The following is a 22,297-nucleotide window of genomic DNA, read 5'->3' on the forward strand; positions in this document are numbered from 1 at the left end:
TGTCTCTATCTCTGTTGAATAAATAAATAAAATCTTTAAAAAATAAATAAATAAATAAATAAAATAAAATAAAATAAAATAAAATAAAATAAGCAAAAATCTCCACAGGTGGTTCTTTCAGACAGCCAGGATTAAGAATCGCTGATCTACTGTCATTGACAGACCAAAATCAACTAGTTGGAACAGTGGGACTGTGCTGGGGGAATGACAGCAAGTGGGAATCAAATGCTAAATCCAGCATTACTGGAGCCAGAATCCTGGGCTCTAATTCCAACGTCAATCACCTACCAGCTGTGAGACCCTGGGCAATTCACTTAACCTATCTCTGTACCAGTTTCCTCCTCTGTAAACGGGACGATACCAGATACCTCTGTCTTACTGGGTTCTTATGGATGAAATAACGCAAGTAAGAAACTTAGCATACTGTCTAACATGCATTGGCAATAGTTAGCATATAAAGAGGACATACTATATGCCAAGAAAAAGACACACTATTCTAAGCATACTGTGTGTATTACCTCATTTAAATCCTCATAACAACCCCACTAGGTAGGCACCATTATTATGTGCATTTTACAAATGAGGTAACAGGCACAGAAAGGTTGAAAGTAACTTGTTCAAACTGCTTATAAGGGGTATGACCAAGACTGGAACTCAAGTCAAATAGCTCTAGGGCCCACGCTGTTTTGTTTTGTTTTTTAATATTTATTTGTTTGAGAGAGAGAGCGCGCACATGCACGAGTGGGGTGAGGGACAGAGAGAGAGGGAGGGGAAGAAGCAGAGAGAGAAGCAGACTCCCAGCTAATGCAGAGCCTGATGTGGGACTCCATCTCACGACCCTGAGATCGTGACCTGAACCAAAACCAAGAGTTGGACGCTTAACTGACTGAGCCACCCAGGCACCCCTAAGGCTCACACTCTTATCAGATCATATTAAAGACTAAAGAACTCAATTATTGAGTTCTTTGTACAGCTACATAAAGAACTGTTCTGTGGATCTGAATGCTTGTTTATTAAATTGGGAAAGACTGCTAATGCATTACATTAGGAAACTTGAAATTTTAGAAAAAAGAAAAAAAAGCTGAATATAGGTGCAGAGCAGAACTCTATAAAAAGCTATAAAGCTATATAATGGGAAATACCTGAGTAGGCAAAGATAAAAAACATCTTGGCTTAATAGCAGTTTCGAAGATGAGTATGAGTCAGCAATGTGGGGGCAATTATGGTATCAAAGAAGCAGGCATAACACTAGATATTAACAAGTATGTCCTGCAGGGGCTGAGAATTATATTCGGCACTGGTTAGCTCCTATTAAAATATGAAGTACATATGAGATATAAAAAAGCTGGGTAAAGATAAAAAAAAAAAAAAAGACATGAAATACACAGAAAATCCAATTAGTAAAGACAGACTGCAGGGAGTATGATTACTCAGCTCCTAGAAGGGAGGCTGGAGGTTACTCAACTATCAAAATTGGAAGGGTTTTTAAAAAGGTTAGTATAAAATTTTGTAGCTCAAGTTACGAAACATCAGACTGGGCAAGAAAGCACTCTATATGAAACCAGGTGTCTCTTAGGTACTTATTTTAAGTTTGCAAAAGATAAAATTATTAAGGAGGGAGGTCTTAAAAATAAAAAAAACTGTTAACAAAGGGCACCTGGGTGGCTCAGTCAAACGTCTGACTCTCGGTTGTGGCTCAGGTCATGATCTCAGGGTCTTGAGATGGAGCCCCGAGTCGGGCTCTGTGCTCAGTGGGGAGTCTGCTTGAGATTCTTTCCCTTCCCTCTCCCGCCCCCCTGCTCCTCCCACTTCTGCTTGCTCTCTCTCTCTAAAAACAAATAAATAAAATCTTTAAAAAAATAAAAAAACAAAAAACCTGTTATGAATCATTTAACACATTCTCCCTGGAAAGGCAGAGAATTTAATAAGCATGACTCCATGTAAGCTCTACTGTTCTATCTTGTATTTCTCCTGATTAAGTGGCTGGAAAGATTCTATTTGGCTATAAAATTGATTCTATTCAGAAGTCAAATTTGTTCTGTTCTTCCCCCTCACTCCCAACTGTATGCCTAGATTTGAGAGTGGATATGCTCCTGTCATAACCTTCAGAAGTCTGCTGAATGCGGTTGTCACTGAGCTTCACACCCTACCAATAAATCTCCTGCAGGCGGGCTCTGTGAATGTCAGAGGTAAGCCATGGTCTTTAAATTATTTACAAATTTTGTCACTGTGAGGTTTTTTTTTTTAAAGAGTTACATAGACCTAAGATTAAAAAAAGAAAAGTTAAGGGGTACCTAGGTGGCTCAGTCAAGCATCAGACTCTTGGTTTCGGCTCAGGTCATGACCTCAGGGTTGTGAGATCAAGCCCTAGGTCAGGCTCCCCACTCAGTGGGGAGTGCTGAGATTCTCTCTCCCTCTCCCTTTGCCCCTCCACACCACCCCCTGCCACTTTCATAAACACATGCTCTCTAAAATAAATAAATCTTTAAAAAAAAAGTTAAATTTTGACCCAAAAGTCAATAGCAAGTCCTAAGAGAATCATGTGCCTACTGTATTTCCAAAAGGTTCAAACTACATCTATTACAGGGAAACAGTACTGTACCTGTCGAAATCTCTTTTTTATTTCTTCATCCGTCACTTCAGGATCTATCTGAAGAACCTGGAAGAATCAAAATCAAAACTGTAAAATAGATTAAAAAATTTATGAATTTAACAGGTGTCCAATAATTATACATACTATAATCAGCATCCAGAACAGTACTCAGAATTCCAAAACAGTGCCTGGCACCAGTTCTAAAAAAATGCTCAAGAAATATAAATGAGTAAATCTTTAAAAAAAAAAAAAAAAGAAAGAAAGATAAATGAGGGGTACCCAGCTGGCTGGCTCAGTCAGTAGAACATGGGGTCATGAGTTCGAGCCCCACACTGGGTGTAGAGATTACTTTAAAAAAATAAAATATTTTTTAAAAGAAAAAAATATATATAAATGACCAAATCAGTAACAGAATAATAGTTATAAAACTTTAGGGTTCTCAATTAATACAGTAGCTACTTTTATTCCATCAAAAGAATTTACCTTATATCCAGAGACGTGTTTCCAGACCATGTCGCATTTTCCCTTCATTCATTATGAAAAGTATCCCCCTACCCACCTCTACTTTGCAAATGTGGAGAAAGCATAAACATGCAACAGGGAAAAAATTAGGCTGGCTCCCTGATTTTCAGTCCAGAAAGGTCCACTGCACTCCACTTTATATCTGTAATTCACATGGGCCAATGGTTCTCAGCCCAGAGTGAACATCAGAATTGCCTGTGAAGACCTGTGAGTGATGCCTGGGGCCTACTCTAGAAGAGTCTGATTCCACCTCATTAGAACTGAGGTACGGCCAAATGGAAGGATCATCTGTATTTTCTGAGCAATCTTGTTTTTAAAAAATAAATTTAATCATTCTTCTCCAAGCCTAGGTATAAACTGGTATTGACAGTCTTCTTCAAAGATCCTGACCCCATCACTACAAATACATATTCATTCAAATATTTACACAGTAGCTACTACCCACTGAACACACTGCTACATATTAGAAATGCAAAGATAAATAAACAGGGAAAACATATTTTATAATTATCATATAATAAGTGCTTTTGGGGGAAGGGAATGTTATATACAATTAAAGCAGGTGATTTCACAGTATAATCCGTCCCCGGACTCAACATAGCACCTAGTATTTAGTTACTTGGTATTCAAGGCCAGAGGAAGGTCCTGAAAGGGCAGAGGGTGAGAAGAGTTTGTTACAAATTCAGAAGAGAAGGCCCCACTTCAGTGCAACTGAATCAGAATCAACACTTAACAAGATCCCCAAATGATTTGAATCTTTTTAAGTCTGAGAAGCACTGGCAAGAAATGATGGAGGGTAGAAAAAAGTACGTTCAAAGTTAGCAGAACTAAGGATCACCAGGTAGTACTAAGGATCAGGGACAGGGGGTGGAGAGCAGTGGCAAAAAGACAAAAAATGAAAATAAACCTTGAAAGGAAAAATACATACTAGAAATTAAAACTGCAAAGTAATCCACCAAGCTTAGTCAGGCGCTTGCAGTGTTTTTTAAAAGCCTGGCAACAAATAATGTCAAGATTTATTGCAAGCTTTCAAAACATTCCAACAGCCCACCTACAGTGATAAAGTTACTGGTAGGCAATGAAGCTGAATCACCACTGCATTCAGCAGACTTTGGAAGGTTGTGACAGAAGCATACTCGCTCTCCAACGCTAGGCAGACATTCAGGGTGAGGGAAAAGAAGAACTTTAAAGCAAAGAATTTTCAAGATTCGTTGTGTCCCCTCATAACTTCCCAAGGGAGAAAGGAATTGGGAAAAAGTCACTCAAGAGGACTTATGCAGCCATATAAGACTTACAGATAAAGAGAGGTAACTGTACATACACAAATATTCAGAGGAGAGTTTTACCTTACCTTGGTTCTGGGGAAAAGAAATGTACTGGAGCAAACCAAAGCCCAACAAACCCCAGGTGTCCTTAAACGAATGAGAAAGAAAACTTCCCACCTTCACACAAAAAAGCCTCCAATAAAGCTATAGTCCAGAACTAATCATACCAAATGTAATTCATGAACCCTGACTGGTTCCCAAGTTATATAAATAATATAGCTATAACTGAGATTTGGACAAGTAATAAGTAATTTTTACAAATACGATAAATGCCAAACAAAACAAAAAAACATGATAAATGCCATATTACCAATATGGCTCTTAGGAAGCACACAGATCTGTTCAGATTCGTGGAAGGTTTTTCTGACCTCCTACTGTATCTCAGGCTTTGGGGATACTACAATGAAGAATCCACAGGCTTAGACCTCAGAGAGTTAACTAATCATCTCACATTAACAAAAATGCTTGACATTTATACAAGTTTCTGAACTCAAACTGTAACAGCCTCTTTTGGGATCTTCTGCTTGAAAAAGGAATCCAGTCTCTGTCACATCTGAACTCTATGACCTGTTAATAACGTGCAAGTACCAGAGTTCTAGGAGATAAACACCTTTCTTTCAAGGTACTTAACAAGATAAACAGCAAACAAAGTCAGTGATGCTCCCTGACGGCGTCTTGAAGTTAAATCAAAGTAAGGAACACGAAAAGGACAGGACTGAGCAGGGACACAGGTTCATCTAAGCTTAGGGAAGGAAGGAGGGAAGGGTCCTCAACCTAAGAATAACCGCAGAACACAAAAGAAAAGATGCCTGCCTAATGGCTGAAGGTTAGACACATGTCCAAAGAAGAAGCTGCAGATGGCAGGAAGAAAAAAAATGCTCCCTGGATAAGGATTTCTGAGAAGACTCTTCAGATTTCCAGTCTACTTCCTCCCTTTTCTACCTGCTGCTCAGTGAGGCGGTGTCTAAGAAGACCATTCACATTTCAGGTGACAGCTATTACTGCATTACTCTCCTTACTACAAGACCAGGCTGCTTACCTCTGTAGAAAAATCAGATTCATTTAGATGGCTCAATAGTTGTTCCATGAGAAACAAAAGTCACTAATTTCCTGCATCACCAGGAACACCTAAAATTCTGACTTAAGCATCAAAAAGCAACTTTATAAGGAGACAATGACAATGACGTCCATCCATACATGTATGCCAGCACATTTGTAGAAAATCAAAAAGACAAATATTCTAATGGAGTCATGGAGTCCTGCCCATTCAAACACAATGTCCCATCTTCCCCAGTGTGTCAACCTTAGCATATCTTTGTGTAAAGATGTATATATTCAAAAACACACAGTCAGCCCTTGAACAGCACAGGTTTGAACTGTGTAGGTCAACTTATATTTGCACTTTCTTTTCAATAAATACAGTATGCTACTATAAATATATTTTCTCTTACGATTTTCTTAATAATATTTTCTTTTCTCTAGCTTACTTCAATATACAAATACAGTACTTAATACATATAACACACAAAATATGTGTTAATCGATTATGTTTTATGTTCTCAGTAAGCCTTCCAGTCAACAGTAGTTATTAGCAGTTAAATTTGGGGGGAGTCAAAAGTTATACACAGATTTTCTACCGTGCAACGGTTTGCATGCCTCAACTGTGTGTGTGTACATATATACACATATACATGTATGCGTAATGTGTATATATACTCAAACATACTTCCTATAATCAGGACAAGAGCTACAGGGCAGTAACTTCCAGAACCACAGTAACTAGCAGGACATTAAAATCCTAGCCTCCATACTGGTCCCAACAATCCATCATTTCTTGTCAATCAGATCTCCACAGGAAACACGAATTACCTTAACAAATAAATGGGTAAGTTATATGATCACATGTCCCCTTTTCATGGTACTATGTACAATTTAAGAGTATGGTTAAACAGAAAGACTATACCATCAAATTCTTTATCCCTTCTCAAACAAATTGTCTTCTCCACACCCTCCCCAACATCAAATCAAAAGTACCTTTAAAAAATATATATTTTATTTGTTTATTTTTTAAGTAAACTCTACACCCAACATGGGGCTCAAACTCATAACCCTGAGATCAGGAGTCGCAGGCTCTCAACTGAGCCAGCCAGGCGCCCCCCAAAAGTACTTTTTAAGCTTTCCATCTTCCCCTTCCCTTTCTGAGCAATACAATCCAAATACATTAAGTGGAGCCAGGCACTTAGACATCTACTCGTAGACATTTACTCTGGGTGGGACGTCAAAATGGCCCAGAACAGTGTCAGTGTCACAGCCTGTTTGGGATGAAGACAATGGTGACCACACAGGGAGTCGTGTGGCCCAAAGTCACACAGTGGTGGAGCACAAACGGGTGAGAAGAGCATCCACACAGAAGGGCAGCCTGACAAGGAGGTACGAAGTGGGCTGAGAAGGGCATCTCAGTGGACAGGCAGCCTGGCATAGGGTGTTAATACCTAAGCAGGATGAGACTGTCAACACGGGAGGGTAGCCAAGTGCAGGGTATCACAGCCCAAGAGGGGTAAGCAAGGTATCCACATGGAAGCAGAGCCCAACACAGGGTATCTGAGACCGAGCAGGGTAAGGAAAGTGTCCACAAGGGAAGGTGGCCTGGCATAGAGTATAGGACCCAAGCAAGAACATCTTCACAAAGGCGTCGCCTAGCATGGGAAACCTATGCTTGGTGAGGTGGGTGCCCATGTAGGAGGGCATCCAATGTACAAAGGCAGCCCAACAAGAGGTGTCAGAACCCAAGCAGGATGTAGAGAGCATTTGTATGGAAGTATGGCTGGCACAGACGGTGGAACTGAGCAGAGTGAAGAGGACCTCCATGCACGGGGGTGACCCGGAGTGTGGAATTAGAGCCTAAGTAAGATGAGGAGGGTGTTCTCAAAGGAAGTTACCCTAACATAGGGTGTCAAAGCCAGAGCAAGGTAGGAAGGTACCTGCTTGATGAGGAGGATGCTGGAGCCCAAAAGGGATGAAGAGAGCTCCCAGAGGGTAGAGGGCAAGCACAGGGAGCCTGAGCTGAGTGAGGAACGCACCTATATGGAAGGGTAACCTGGCATGGGAGTTCTGAGCTCAGGTATGGTGAGAAGAGTTTCTGCACAGTGAGGCAGCCTGGTGCTGGTGTCAGAATAAAGCAGAGTGAGGAGGGCATTCAGAAAAGGGAAGGAATGGCAGTTGGGAGATCAGATGCAAACAGGAGGATCAATTAAGTAAATACATATATATTTATGATAGTGGGAGCCCGATTTCTCACTATGAAAGAAGGGAACCACAAACATGGGAAGGAAAAAAATGAGAATAAACCCTGTAGTGTTGGATTGAAACTGGATGTAGGGACACCTGGGTGGCAGAGTCGTTAAGCATCTGCCTTCGGCTCAGGGCGTGATCCCCATGTGCTGGGATCGAGCCCCACATCAGGCTCTTCAGCTATGAGCCTGCTTCTTCCTCTCCCACTCCCCCTGCTTGTGTTCCCTCTCTCGCTGGCTGTCTCTATCTCTGTCAAATAAATAAATAAAATCTTTAAAAAAAAAAAAATCAAGATTTGGGTGCTGGGTGTACTCATTCCTGTTGGGAATGTCACTATCCCAGACCCTATTGGTAGATAGGGCTAAGGATTGGGTAAGTGTGCGTGCGTGTGCGTGTGCACGCATGGGTGTTATGTGCCCTCGTGTACATACATGTATTTACATCCAGTTTTTTTTTTTTTTAAGATTTTATTTATTTATTAGAGAGAAAGACAGCGAGAGAGGGAACAGAAGCACGGGGAGTGGGAGAGGAAGAAGCAGGCTCATAGCGGAGGAGCCTGACGTGGGGCTCAATCCCATAACGCCGGGATCACGCCCTGAGCCGAAGGCAGACGCCTAACCGCTGTGCCACCCAGGCGCCCCCAAATCTTGATTTCTAAATACCATTCTTCACTAAAAGGAACCAGAGCTCCTCACTAAAATCATTAATTTTAGGCTGGGTCAGGAAAAGTACAAGAATGCCTAGTAATCAATGAATGATGAGGACATATTGAAATATGATGACATATTGGCTTAAAAGGTAACCTACTGGCCAAATTTAGGACAACATGAGTAATAAAATAAATAATATTAAGATAAAACACACTGAATAAAATAGGAAAACCCCCAATCTATTCTAATAAATGAATAAACTTAAACTCTGATAAGGAGAGGATATTTACACAGTCTCAAAATATCTCCCCATAAAATACTTATTACAAAGAGGGAAAAAAGTAACTTCATGAACAAACATAGCAGGTAGCTCTTGAAGTGAGCCGGTTAACATCATTAGTAACGGGATAAAGCTAAAAGAAATATCATGTACTTTATAAGTTACAAAGAGAAGAATATAATATCACTTCTGTGATATTCCTGCCAATACTGAATAAACTGAATCCAGCTAGAGAAATATCAAACAAAATCAAATTGAGAGATATGCCACAAAATAACTGGCTTATAATCTTCAGAAATAGTAAGGTCACCAAAGTTAAGGAAATGCTGAGGAACTGTTCCAGGCTGAAGACTAAAGGGACATGACAACTAAATGTACAGTTGATTCTAGGCTGCGTCCTCTTGCTGTACAGGACATTATTGAGACAATAGGCAAATTGAGTGGAGTCTAAGAACTAAATGGTAACAATGTTATCAATGTTTGTTTCCTGATTTTTATGGTTATCTTGTGCTTCAGTAGGACAGTGTCATTTATAGCAAAAATACACTGAAATATTGCAGGGCAAAAGGACATCATATGGATGGACAACTTAGTATCAGATAGTCCAGGAAAGTCTTCATAGTATACTTGTAATCTTTCTGCAAATCTGAAATTGTTTTAAAATGTAAAAATTCTTTAAAAATTACTCTTCAAAAAACAGAAGCAATGGATGAACCCTGAAGACATTATGCTAAATGAAATAAGCCAGACACAAAAGAATAAATACTATGTGATTCCACCTATAGGAGGCCTTAGAATAGGCAAATTCATAGACAGAAAGTAGAATAGAAATTAAGAGAGACTGGGGGTAGGAGGAAAGGGGAGTTATTGTTTAATGGGTTTCAAGTTTCTATTTGGAATGATGAAAAAGTTCTGGAAATGATAGTGGTGATGGTTGCACAACATGAATGTACTAAATGCCACTGAACTGCACACTTAAAAATGGTTAAAATCGTTAATTTTATGTTATGTATATTTTACCAGATTAAAAAGTGGGAACAAAAAGATTCATAATACTCAATACGTGTTTTTATAAGATGTAACAATATTCATGTCAAATTATTTATAAACAACTAGAAGCTAGTTTAAATATCCTACAATAAAGGAATTGTTTAAATAATAATTATAAAGACTCTAAGAAATGTATACAAATACTTTATATAATACAGCATTTAAAATAGAATAAAGTGCATCATCCTCCTTGTTTTAAAATAAAACTTTTTTTTTTTTTTTAAAGATTTTATTTATTTATTCGACAGAGATAGAGACAGCCAGTGAGAGAGGGAAACACAAGCAGGGGGAGTGGGAGAGGAAGAAGCAGGCTCACAGCGGAGGAGCCTGATGTGGGGCTCGATCCCGTAATGCCGGGATCACGCCCTGAGCCGAAGGCAGACGCCCAACCGCTGTGCCACCCAGGCGCCCTAAAATAAAACTTTTTTTTTTTTAAGTAGGCTCCACACCTAGCATGGAGCCCAGTGTGGGACTTCAATCATGACCCTGAGATCAAGAACTGAGCTGATATCAAGAGTCAGATGCCCAACTACCCAGGTGCCCCCTAAATAAAACATTTAAAATAGTTGAAGTATAAATAATTAAGAGTGGCTATTTCTCTTAGGTGGGATTACACATGATTATTCTTGCTTTCTTTATATTTCAAATCTTTATAAGAAATTAGGTTTACCGGGGCGCCTGGGTGGCTCAGTTGGTTAAGCGTCTGCCTTCAGCTCAGGTCATGATCCCAGGGTCCTGAGATGGAGCCCCACATCATGGTCCCTGCTCAGCAGGGAGCCTGATTCTTCCTCTCCCTCTGCCTGCCGCTCCCCCTGCTTGTGCATGCGCGCTCTCTCTCTGTGTGTGTGTCAAATAAATAAATAAAATCTCAAAATGCCTGGGTGGCTCAGTCGGTTAAGGATCTGCCAGGTCATGGTCCCAGGTTCGTGGGATCAAGTCCCACATGGGGCTCCTTGCTCACCCCTGCTTGTGCATGCTCTCTCTCTGACAAATAAATAAATAAAAACTTTAAATAAACAAATAGTCTTTTAAAAAATGTGATTTACTTTTATAATTGGGAAAAATTTTAAATTACAAAACTAGGGGCACCTGGGTGGCTCAGTCCATTAAGCGCCTGCCTTCAGCTCAGGTCATGATCCCAGGGTCCTGGGACTGAGCTCCACATCGGGCTCCCTGCTCAGGGGGAGCCTGCTTCTCTCTCTCCTCCCCACTCGTGCTCTCTCACTATCTCTTTCTCTCTCTCAATAAACAAAAGCCTTTAAAAAATAAATAAAATAAAATAAGAAAACTAAGGAAACCCAAAAAGTATATTTGCTTGTCTATAACCTTGTGATCATTTTTAGGTTGTTAGGTTTTTTATATTTGTTACTTCAGTAAAACAGAAAAGCTGTAACAAGCAAACTAAATCAAAGATCCTAAATTTATCAAGGCTAGCTTTCCCTTCCCATCTGAAAATAAAGCCCTGTAAATTTGGGTTGGTAAAAGATGGAGAATATTTGACAAGGCGAAGACCATCTCATTTTCCTTAACATGATGCCTCTCAAACTCTGCTCATAATAAAACCACCAAAGCTCAGTTTCAACTATGAGACAAATTAAGTGTGTGTTCTGATGTAAGTCTGCCTGCAGCTACCCGAAGCTCCCCATCACAAACATCAGACAGCTCACCTCAAATGGGTTCAAATTGAAGTAGGAAGAACCAGGACGGGTCAATCTTTCGATCTGATTTTTGGATGTTAGAACTGAATCTCTCTTCTCTATTTGTTTCACCTAAAATGAAAGGAGAGAAAAACTTCATTAGTAAAGTTCAATAATAAACTCTGAATTGTCATCTTAACAAGCTACTGACATGTTCGGCAAACATTTGTCTACATGTGGAAGACAGTTTGCTAAATGCTTTGGGAATAATTACAATAGTTATAATTTACTGTAGTCTAATAATGTAAAAAATTTACACATACTTATTCCTCTCAACCATCCTATAGAGTAGATGTTACTATTATCTCCATTTTATAGATAAGAAAACTGAGACTTAGAGACGTTAAATGACTTGTTCACAAATACCCAAGTTGTAAACTAGAATTTTAATTCCAACAGTTTGAGGAACCAAGAACATGCAAATATAAATATGTCACAGCCACCACTTTCAAAGAGCTTCCACTATAATGATGGAAGATGTACCTGTGCTGTTCATACTTAATTTACAACTTTTTATTTAAGAAAAATACAATTACACTGAAATATATACTAAAAACAGCATTAAAAATGTATATGGGAGGAACAAGTAACTGCCTACCTAACCCGAATAGAGTTAGAAAAAGCCCTGGCCCAGGAGCTCAGTCGGCTGGGCACCCGACTCTTGATTTCCACTCAGGTCATGATCTCAGGGTCCTGGAATCAAGCCCTGCATCCCACTCTGCACTCGATGCAGAGTATGCTTGGGATTCTTTCTCTTCCTCTCTCTCTGCCCCTCCCCCACACAAATAAACAAATAAAATCTTTTTAAAAAGAAGAGAAGAGAAAGGCAGAGAAAAAAGAAAAGAAAAACCCCTGACCCAAAGACAATGCTAAGGAGAACAGGTACCAGGCAGTGCCAGGAAAACAACCCTGGTGCCACTGTCAGAGTTGTAATACTAGTTGAAATGAATCACTCGTATGTTATATACCATCTTTATTCCTATAGCCAAAAGGAGTTTGGAAATAATTTCAGTAACATAAAAAGCTGTTCCTTCTCAGTATCTTCCCTCTTCAACTTTCTTTAAAATAGCATGCCACTCCCCACTCCCTATACTCTACCTTCTTTCACAGACTTATTTTTCCTCATAGCACTTATCACTACCTGACACTATACTGTACATGTTTCTTTACTGTGTATTCTTCTCTATAGAATGCAAGCTCTATGAAAACAGGATTTTTCTCTGTTGTTCACTACCATACCTCTAGCACCCAAACAGTACACTAGTACATGTCAGGTATTCAACAAACATTGATTGAATGATGACTGACGGGTCCTCCTTTAGGTACTTTCTCTCAATTCAAACAACCCAGGCTTTTCTTTTTTCTTTTTAACTAAACGATGGTAAGTGAAACAATTTCCAGTATAACTGCAGAGTAGTTATTAAAGGTCAATAAACTTTGGTACCAGTGTATCAACATTTTCAGGTTAATTCGGCATTTCAAAAGGACAAACTATAAAGGATGTGCTAATTCCATTTTTAAATTTAACACTTTGGAGAAACTACTATGTAACAAGCACTGTTACAAATAAAAGATGAATGTGACATGGTGCTGAACTCTGAGTAGCTCACAGCCTAGAGGGGAGCAACTTCATTCCTCAAATCCATTCCAACTCAGAGAGGTCCATCTTCAGCTTTAACTTTTATAAAAACCCTTTCTTATACACTAACTCCTTAACGCTCATAAAACTCATTTTAATATTAACTCTCGCTTTACGGAAGTGGAAAAGGAAGATCTGCAAAATCAATGCCTTGAGAAAAAATTCAATCACAGTACAATTAACTGCCTTACAAAAATCCAATCCAAGGTCCTCAGATTCCAAATGGCATGCTTTTCTTTCATTTATTCATTCACTTATTCAACAAATATTTACCAAGCAATCACTATGTTCTAGGCGCTGGAAACGCGACAGTAATCGAGGCTCAGACCAAACACTCTCTAGTCCTAACATGATACCAAGCTGTTATCTGCTTTAAAACCCAGAACGAATTATTTCACCTCCCTAAACCTCAGGTTTGTCATCTGTAAAACAGAGATAATGCCTACCTAGCATGATGCATAGTGCCTGGCGTACGCGAATGGCAGAAATAACCACTAATACAACTTATTACAGAGCACTAAGGGTGAATAGTGCTTCCGTTTAGAACAAAAATAAGGCCCAAGACAGTTAAGTCGCCCCCAAGAAGGCCTGCCTCTGCCAGCCTCTGCCAGCTCCAGCCTCTGCCAGCTCCAGCCCCTACCAGCCTCCGACTCCGCAGACCTGGGGACCTCTGCACGCGCCAAGGTACTTCGTTGGCCACATTCGTCGTCTACCCGCAGACGTCGGACCCTAGCCCCTTTTCCGATGCCCAAGGGATTCCCCCAGCAGCTATCAAGCAGAGACGCACACACACCCCCAGCCCCCCGCCTCCCCGAAAGCCAGACAGGAGGAGCCGCCCAACGGTCCAGGCCAGGAAGACCACTGCCTTTGCCCACTAAGAAAGTAGGACCAGGCGGGGTCGCCCCGGTGCCACTACTCCTCACTCGGTGTTCACCTCACTGTAGAAGGTCATAAATGCTTCCTCTGTGCTCCCTCCGCCAGCCGAAGCCCCGCTCTCTCCTGGAGCCGCCATTTCCCCGGCCCAGCAACCACGTGACTCTGCTGCGCAGGCGCAGCCTCCTGTGATTCTTACAGGCCCTCCTCTCTAGCCCCGCCCCCTTCCTTGTGACTCTTAAAGGGTTCGCAGCCCAGCCAGACACTTATAACTAAATACTTTTTTCAGTTGAGGTGAGATATACATAATATATAATTAAAATGAATAATTCGGTGTCTCTTAGTACAGTCACAGTGTTGCGCAACCACCAACCTCTATCTGGTTCTAAAACAGTTTCCTCACCCCAAAAGGATACCTGGCACCTATTAAGTAGTTCCTCCTCATTCCCCCTTCTACTCAACCCCTTTCAACAACCAATCTGTGTTCTGCCTCTATGGATTTACCTATTCTGGACATCTCATAAATGCAATCATACAATATGTGACCTTTTGTGTCTGCCTTCTTTCACTGAGCATGTTTTCAAGGTTCATCCAAGGTATAGCATGTGTCATTATTTCATTAATTTTTATGGCTGAATGTTATTCTGCTGTATAAATATACCACAATTTGTTTTCATTCATTAATTGATAAACATTTGGATTGTTTCCATCTTCTAGCTATTGTGAAATGATGCTGCTACGAACATGTGTGTACCTGTATTTGAGTACCAGTTTTCAGCTTTGGAGGGGTGGGGGGTACATACCTAGAAGTGAAATTGCTGAGTCTTATGTTGATTCTGTGTTTAATTTTTTAAGCAACTGCCAAACAATTTTCCACAGTAGCTGAACCATTTTATATTCCCACCAGCGATGTACGGGGGTTACAGTTTTTGCACATCCTCACCAACACTTGTTATTTTCCATTTTTTTAAATTACAGCCATTCTAGTGCCTACACAATCCTTTGCACAAATTCAGTAAGACCCTCTGTTGAATGCCTAGCCTAGGAGATAATCAAGAAACAGCAGTACCCGAAAACTAGAACAGTTTCTGAAACTAGAATGGCACTTGAATATCACCTAAAAACACAGGAAATTATTACCACTAGGTAGTGGGCTTATAAGTGATTATTATTTCTATCCTTCTGCTTTTGTGTTTTTCCAAGTTTTCTGCCATGAACATTTGAAACTGTGCCCTGCAGGCATTTTCTCTCATTTAAGTCATACAAACTAGGGCTGGTATTTTTCCAACCAAAAGATGATCAATAAAAACAGTTCTACAATTTCATAGAAAGCAAAGAAGGTATTTTTATAATCACAAATAAGATAATCTGGCCCAACCCTCTCAACTAAAGGAGGAAAAACTGGGCCCGGAGAGAAAAAAATGACTTAGGAAAAGGCTATAAACCACTATGGTCTTGGTCACATTTGTTAGATGGTGAAAGGAAGGTCATGGCAAAGCCTTCCCCAGACTCCTACTTACACTCTTTTCCACTTCATTACATCACATTGTCAAAAGTCCAGTTATAAAGTCTGTTCAATTACATATTAATGATTTTACAAATATTAATTCAGTGCCTACTCGACCAAAGCGCTGATAACTTCAGGTGGTGAAAAGCACAAAGAGAGAGAGAAAGAACAATATATAGCTACAATAGAATGACTAAGGAGGTCGGGGAAAGTTTCTGAGAAGGTGACTTTTAAGCTGTGACTTGAGTGACATGTCAATGCAACAAAAAAACAATGGCACCTCTTAAGAGACTACATACACATATACATATAAAAAAATTTCCCCCAGACCCTAACTAAATCGGAGCATGCTGGACACAACCCCTACTTTAGCCATCTTATCGATGCTAGTAGTCCAGGAAAGGGAAGGCTTCCTTTGGGTGTTTAATAACAACTTCAGGAATGGAATCGTGGGATGGGGTGGATGCCACGCCTCACTCTAATAGGTCCAAGAGCCCGAATTTGGACTTCTGACAGTGTTCCTCCTCCATTATTTTTCTCCAGGCCTTTGGCCCCAAAGACCTTGCTAGGGATTGGCTAACAATATGCCCGCCTCTCACTCAGGATTCGCTGCGAACTGCAGGAACCCCGCCTCCTCCACTTTATAATTCGCTACTCCTAAATTCATCCCGCCTCTCCATCGAAAAGATTGGCTGCCTGGCTCCCAGAGTCACTAGCGCCTGCGGAGAGGCTGCACCGCCGGTGACTGTAGAGGCGCTGCTACAACAACGATGGCTGTCACGGCGTTGGCTGCCCGGGTGCGGCTGGGCGTGTGGAGCGTTAGGGCCATGCAAGCCCGAGGCTTCAGCTCCGAACGGGTACGCCGGCGGTAGTGTCCGCTGCCCCAACCCTGCGCGCGGATTCCATCTCCCCTTCGCACCTTTACCGACGTTCCCATCTCTCTCCGTAGCCAGACTCCAGCGCGGGCTCGATCCGGGAGGCAGGTGGGGCCTTCGGAAAGAGAGAGCAAGCTGAAGAGGAACGATACTTCCGGTGAGGTCCACGGAGCCCCGAGTCCAGTCCAGATCTCTCAGGGCCCTCCGATCCTACTTAAACTTAAAATCGCCCGGGCCCCTGGGTGGCTCAGTCTGTTGAGCAGCTCACTCTTGGTTTCCGCTGCGGTCGTGATCTCGGGTCGTGAGATCGAGCCCAGAGTCGGGCTCGGTGCTGGGAGGAGTGTTTGCTTGGGATTCTCTTTCTCCTTCTCCCTCTGCCTCTCCTCCCCCCTCCTCTCGCTCACACTCTCTCTTTTCTCTCTCGAATAGATAAATAAATCTTTAAAAGAAAACAAAACAAAACTTCCAATGGCCCTACCCTTCCCTCCCTGGCCCCTGGGACGCATCCCCCAATAGAACTAGCGGGCCCTGAACCCGTTGCGCCCAACACTTGAGGTTCTCACTGTCGCCACCTATAGGGCGCTCCCAGTGCCCTGCCGAACAGTTCAGGGGCCCCAAACCCAAGCCATTTCCACCCGCGGGTCTCCAGAAGTCTCAGACCATGGCTTACCTCTTCCTTTGTCATTCACCATGCCCACGGAGTTCTTCCCGGTCTTGCGAAATGGCTTCCAGATTCTTCCAAGATGTCTAGGACCCACTGCCCAATACCTGCACACCCCCTGAGCCTGACTCCCTCTGCCTTCAACCACCCATAACCCCTCTACGCTTTCTTTTCTCCTCCACGTGGAATCCCAGGCTCTCCAGACCCTCAGGCATTTCTAGACCCCCACATGTCTTCAATTCAGCCGGAGCGTTTGCAACCATGGCAGCAGCTCCTGGTTGGAACCCGCCTCCCCCACTTCGTGAAGACTTTTACCCTGCCCTGCCCTGCCCAGCCCTGCCAGCCCAGCCCAGCCACTGGGCTGGATAGATTTCTCTCCTGCATAAGAGTACAGAGCAGTTTGGACCTAGGGACTCTTTCCTAGCCCTAAACTATCATTTACTGACTTCTGTCCACAGTGTGGAACTGACCTCGCTTCTTCTTCTCCTCCTTTGGTCTAGCTTTTAACTTCTGCCCTTTAGTGCTCACTCTTAAGAATATCATCATGACACCTGCCATACCAGAGAACCAAGGCACAACCCTAATTGGGCATCAACATTTTACAGTTAAGGAAAACTAAGGTCCATATGTGCCCAAACCAATATTTGAATGTCCCTTCTTGAGACCTAAATTGGACTACCAAGTACTTTTTTTTCCCTTTCATTTTGGCCTTTGAGTGAGCCATGCATTTCCCTAGGCAAAGAAAGCCCTAGATAAATTGAGTAAGACATGGATATTTGTCCATCCTTCCCTCCTTTTGCTCTTTTTTTTTCCCTCCGAAAAAAGGGATTCTGATCTCTGGGTGGTTCCTTCTAAGGTATTGGGGACTTAATGTCATACCTCTCTGGAGTTTTCTAAAGAGAAATCTGAAAGGAATAACTCATAAATAATGGAATTTCAGGCACTAGCACCAGGAAAATGGAATCATTTGATCATCCTTAAGGTGGATATATTTCAAGATGGAGTATTCTTTCACTAGTGGTGCTTGAGTGGATAGAAGAGGATGACCAGCCAGACTCCAGTGGGATGGGGACTCCTGTTCTTTGCCTTAGGTATCGGGGGTTATGCTTAGAGATATCTGTGGGGTGCAGGATTGGGATTTAACGGAGAGCCGCTGTATCCCTTGCAGAGCACGCAATAAAGAACAACTGGAAGCGTTGAGGAAACACCATGAAGAGGAGATCACCCATCATAAAGAGGAAATAGAGCGTCTGCAGAAGGAAATTGAGCGACACAAGAAGAAGATCAAACATCTCAAACACAATGATGATTAAATGTACACAGTTCCCATAGAGTAGCTACATAGCATTACCCACTTCTATGGAAACATAGTTCTGGCTTTATTAATATCTGTCTGTGTGCTGCGGACAGATTATAATAAATTGTCATCAGTGAATTGTGTCTAATGCTTTTTCCACTATCTGGAGAGGGGTAGGGGGACATACTACTGGACTTTTTTTTTTTTTTTTAAGATTTTATTTCTTTATTTAACAGAGACAGCCAGCGAGAGAGGGAACACAAGCAGGGGGAGTGGGAGAGGAAGAAGCAGGCTCCTAGCAGAGGGAGGAGCCTGATGTGGGGCTCTATCCCAGAAGGATCACGCCCTGAGCCAAAGGCAGACGCTTAACAACTGCACCACCCAGGCGCCCCTACTACTGGACTTCTAAAATGAATCAGATAGGTGCGCCTGGGTGGCTTGGTTAAGCTTCCAGCTCTTGATTTGGGCTCAGGTCATAATCTCAGGGTTGTGGGATGGAGCACTTCAGGCTCGGCACTCAGGGCAGAGTCTGCTTGAGATTCTCCCTCTCTCTCTGCCCTCTGCCCCTCCCCCCACACGTGTGCTTTCTCTCAAATAAAAAAAATAAATATGGGGCGCCTGGGTGGCACAGCAGTTAAGCATCTGCCTTCGGCTCAGGGCGTGATCCCGGCGTTATGGGATCGAGCCCCACATCAGGCTCCTCCGCTGTGAGCCTGCTTCTTCCTCTCCCTCTCCCCCTGCTTGTGTTCCCTCTCTCGCTGGCTGTCTCTATCTCTGTTGAATAAATAAAATCTTTAAAAAAAATAAAAAAATAAAAAATAAAAAAAAAAGATGTCTATTCAAGTCCTTTACATATTTTAAATTGTATTGTCTTTTGGTTGTTGAGTTGTTTTTCTTAAGATTTTTTTTTTTTTTAAATGTTCTTTCTTGATTTATATACTTTTTTTTTTTTAAAGATTTTATTTATTTATTTGACAGAGATAGAGACAGCTAGCGAGAGAGGGAACACAAGCAGGGAGAGTGGGAGAGGAAGAAGCAGTCTCATAGCGGAGGAGCCTGACGTGGGGCTCGATCCCATAACGCCGGGATCACGCCCTGAGCCGAAGGCAGACGCTTAACCACTGTGCCACCCAGGCGCCCCGTTTCTTAAGATTTTTTATATTTGACAGCACGAGTAGAAGGGAGAGGCAGAGGGAGAGGAAGAGGGACACGCAGACTCCCCACTGAGCACAGAGCCCGAGGTGGGGCTCAACATGGGGCTGGATCCCAGGACCCTGAGATCATGACCTGAGCCAAAGGCAGACGCTTAGCCAACTGAGCCACCCAGGCGTCCCTGACAAAAATTTCTTTGAACACTGGAATTTAGCAGCCTCTTTGTGAAGCAGAGTCTCCTGGGTGCTGTACGTATTGATTAGATTCCAGCCTTCCAAAAAGGTTTATTCTGACCATTTTTGCCAGCGTAGTTGCTGTTTTAGTGGACAGAACAATTCCTCCAGCTCCCAACTCTAACATTTTGGATCACTGGTGCTTTTTAAAAATGGGAAATTCTAACTTCTACCTCAGATCTCATGAATTAGAATATTGAGGAAAGTTCCAGTAATCTGCATTTTTTAAAGATTTTCTTTATTTAGAGAGACCACGCACGTGTGTGCATGTGAGAGTGGAGGGAGGGCAGAAGGAGAGGGAGAGAGAGACTCTCAAGCCGACTCTGTGCTGAGCGTGGAGCCTGACATGGGGCTCAATCCCACAACCTGAGATCATGACCTGAGCCAAAACCAAGAGTTGGTCATTTAACCAATTGAGCTACCCAGGCACCCACAGTAACCTGCATTTTAATAAAGCTGTTGATCAGGACTGTGACTCAGATCTAACAAGAGTCTACTTTGCAAATTCCCAATTCTTGGGAATGACTCAGGCCCAGCTTGAGTCAGACAATCCCACTTACTCTAAAGGGCTGGGGCCAGCAGAGCATGGTCAGAGCCCACTCTTGTATATGGGATAGTTTCTATAGGTGGGATTGTGAGCCAGGCAGACATCTTAAGAGTCACCTACTGTGATCATTAACTCAAAGACCCCGATGAAATCCATTCTGAATATTTCTTATCAACTTAATCCCTATGCTCTTATGTGTATCTTCCTCCATCTTTCCAAATGGATTGAGGCACTGCTGTCAGTTTTCTGATGATGTTGGAAGTGTTTTTCCAGTTGGTACCTCTAAATTTCTCATTCCATTCTCCATATCTATAGCCCTAAAAACAAAAGTTATTTAGCTCTTGGGAGAAAGATGCCATGAATTGAAAATCACCTAGTCTGTGAAACCGTAGGATTCTTCTAGGAGTGTATAATTCATTTATTTATTCATTAATTTATTAAAACAAATCTCTATTGAATGCCTTCTATGTTCCAGGCACTGTGCTAGGTGCCAGAATACAACAGAAAACCAAACAAAGTCCCGCCTTCCTGGAGTTTCCATAACGTGAGAAAGGCAAAAATAAACAAGTTTGTACATTAGGTAAAAGAAAAATAAAGTAGGGTAAGGGGATATAAAATGGCTGAAATTGAACGATTTTATATAGTGTGATCAGATAAGGTTGTCACCTTATTGAGTGACCTGATAAGAGACAGGACTAAAGAATATAATAACAGGGGCGCCTGGCTGGTTCAGTTGGAAGATCGTGCGACTCTTAATCTTGTGATCATGATTTAGCCCTTGTTGGACGTAGAGATTACTTTAAAAAATAAATAATAAAAGGTATAGAAAAAGAATATAGTAACATAAGCTATGAAGATACAGAGCATTTCAAGCTGAAGTCCAATAGCAAAGGCAAAGGCTTTGAGACAAGGGTGGCTTAACATGGTCAAAGCAAAGTAGCAAGTACAGCTGGAGCAGAGTGAGCGGGAGTGAGACACTGGGGATATTGCACATCCGGTAGCAAAATTTCCACCTCTGAACATTCCATTCCATCTGTTTTTGTTGTTGTTGTCGTTGTTTTACATTCCATTTGGTTTTATCCCAACAGGCTCGCTTTGGCCTAGTCTTTTAAAAAACAAACCAATACCTCGAGTTAATGAGTGAAGAACCAAATAAGGTAGTTAAAAGAGACAGAATCCGTGGTTCTAATTCCCACTCTGCCACTACCTTACACTTTGACCTTGAGCAAGGGCATCATTGAGCAAGAGTGAATGAAAACAGAAGCAAGTGAAGGTGAAAGGAAAGGCACAGAACCATCATAGGGCTGCTATGATGAGGAATGCCATGTTGAGGAATCTTGACCCTGTCCAGAGGTTTCAAAGTCAGCTTCCTACAGAAACCAAGCTAGTAATGTAAATGAGTCAAGTGGTCTATGTGTTACTCTCACGGGAACTGAGAACTGGCAGAGACAAGCCCGGCTTCCTAGTCCTGATGACGGCACCAGGAATGGAGGCCCAGTGTTAACATATCTTACTTGTTTTCTGAGATAATTCACAATTGGGGGATTTAACAAAAATCTCCTAATTTTTAAAGCTTAGTGACTTATTCAATTTTTTGTTAAACCCAGACAACTGAACAATATATTTCAGCAGACCAAATATGACCCATTGTATGTCCAAACACAGTCTGGAAAATGAAAGCCATGAAGAGTTTTGTCCAGTAGTACTTGGTCAGACCACTTTCAGGGTTCTTTGCTTAGCTGAGCTATTTATTTTTATTTCTATTTTCCTCACCTGTTTAATCCTGGCAGTATTCAGTGCTGCACTCCAGCCTGAAGCACAGCACTAGGTCCATCGTAGACTTTACTAGGGATTGAAATCCCCTCAAAAGTCGTGTGTTGAAGCCCTAACCCCCAATGCAATGGTATTTGGAACTGGGTCCTTTGGAAAGTAATTAGGTTTAGATGAAGATGTGAGGGTGGGGCCCTCAATGATGGGATTCATGCCCTTATAAGAAAAGACTCCAGAAAACTTACTTTCTAGCTCTTGGCCATGGAAGGACACCGCAAGAAGGTGGCCATCTGCAAGCCAGGAAGAGAGCTCTCACCCGAACTCAACCGTGCTGG

At 42.0% G+C, this 22,297-nt stretch overlaps 2 protein-coding genes across 2 annotated transcripts in view; one reads left to right on the forward strand and one right to left on the reverse strand.

Moving 5' to 3' along the window:
• The window catches only part of DNAJC8 (DnaJ heat shock protein family (Hsp40) member C8), a 23,983-nt gene extending 9,874 nt beyond the window's left edge, over positions 1-14,109 (reverse strand). The window contains exons 1-3 of the mRNA XM_002913328.4: positions 13,982-14,109; positions 11,379-11,480; positions 2,603-2,659 (exon numbers count right to left, since the gene is read on the reverse strand). Coding sequence (XP_002913374.1) covers positions 2,603-2,659; positions 11,379-11,480; positions 13,982-14,059 — 237 coding nt within the window. The 5' untranslated portion in view covers positions 14,060-14,109. The remainder of the gene's footprint in view (positions 1-2,602; positions 2,660-11,378; positions 11,481-13,981) is intronic.
• A 2,014-nt stretch (positions 14,110-16,123) lies between these two features.
• ATP5IF1 (ATP synthase inhibitory factor subunit 1) lies at positions 16,124-18,398 on the forward strand. The gene is made up of 3 exons (XM_002913329.4): positions 16,124-16,284; positions 16,377-16,459; positions 18,132-18,398. Exons 1-3 carry the CDS (start codon positions 16,198-16,200, stop codon positions 18,274-18,276), a joined length of 315 nt encoding a protein of 104 aa, XP_002913375.1. The 5' UTR covers positions 16,124-16,197; the 3' UTR covers positions 18,277-18,398.
• The last annotated feature ends 3,899 nt before the right edge of the window (positions 18,399-22,297 follow it).

This window comes from Ailuropoda melanoleuca, chromosome 2, assembly GCF_002007445.2.
Source record: "Ailuropoda melanoleuca isolate Jingjing chromosome 2, ASM200744v2, whole genome shotgun sequence".
NCBI lineage: Eukaryota > Metazoa > Chordata > Mammalia > Carnivora > Ursidae > Ailuropoda > Ailuropoda melanoleuca.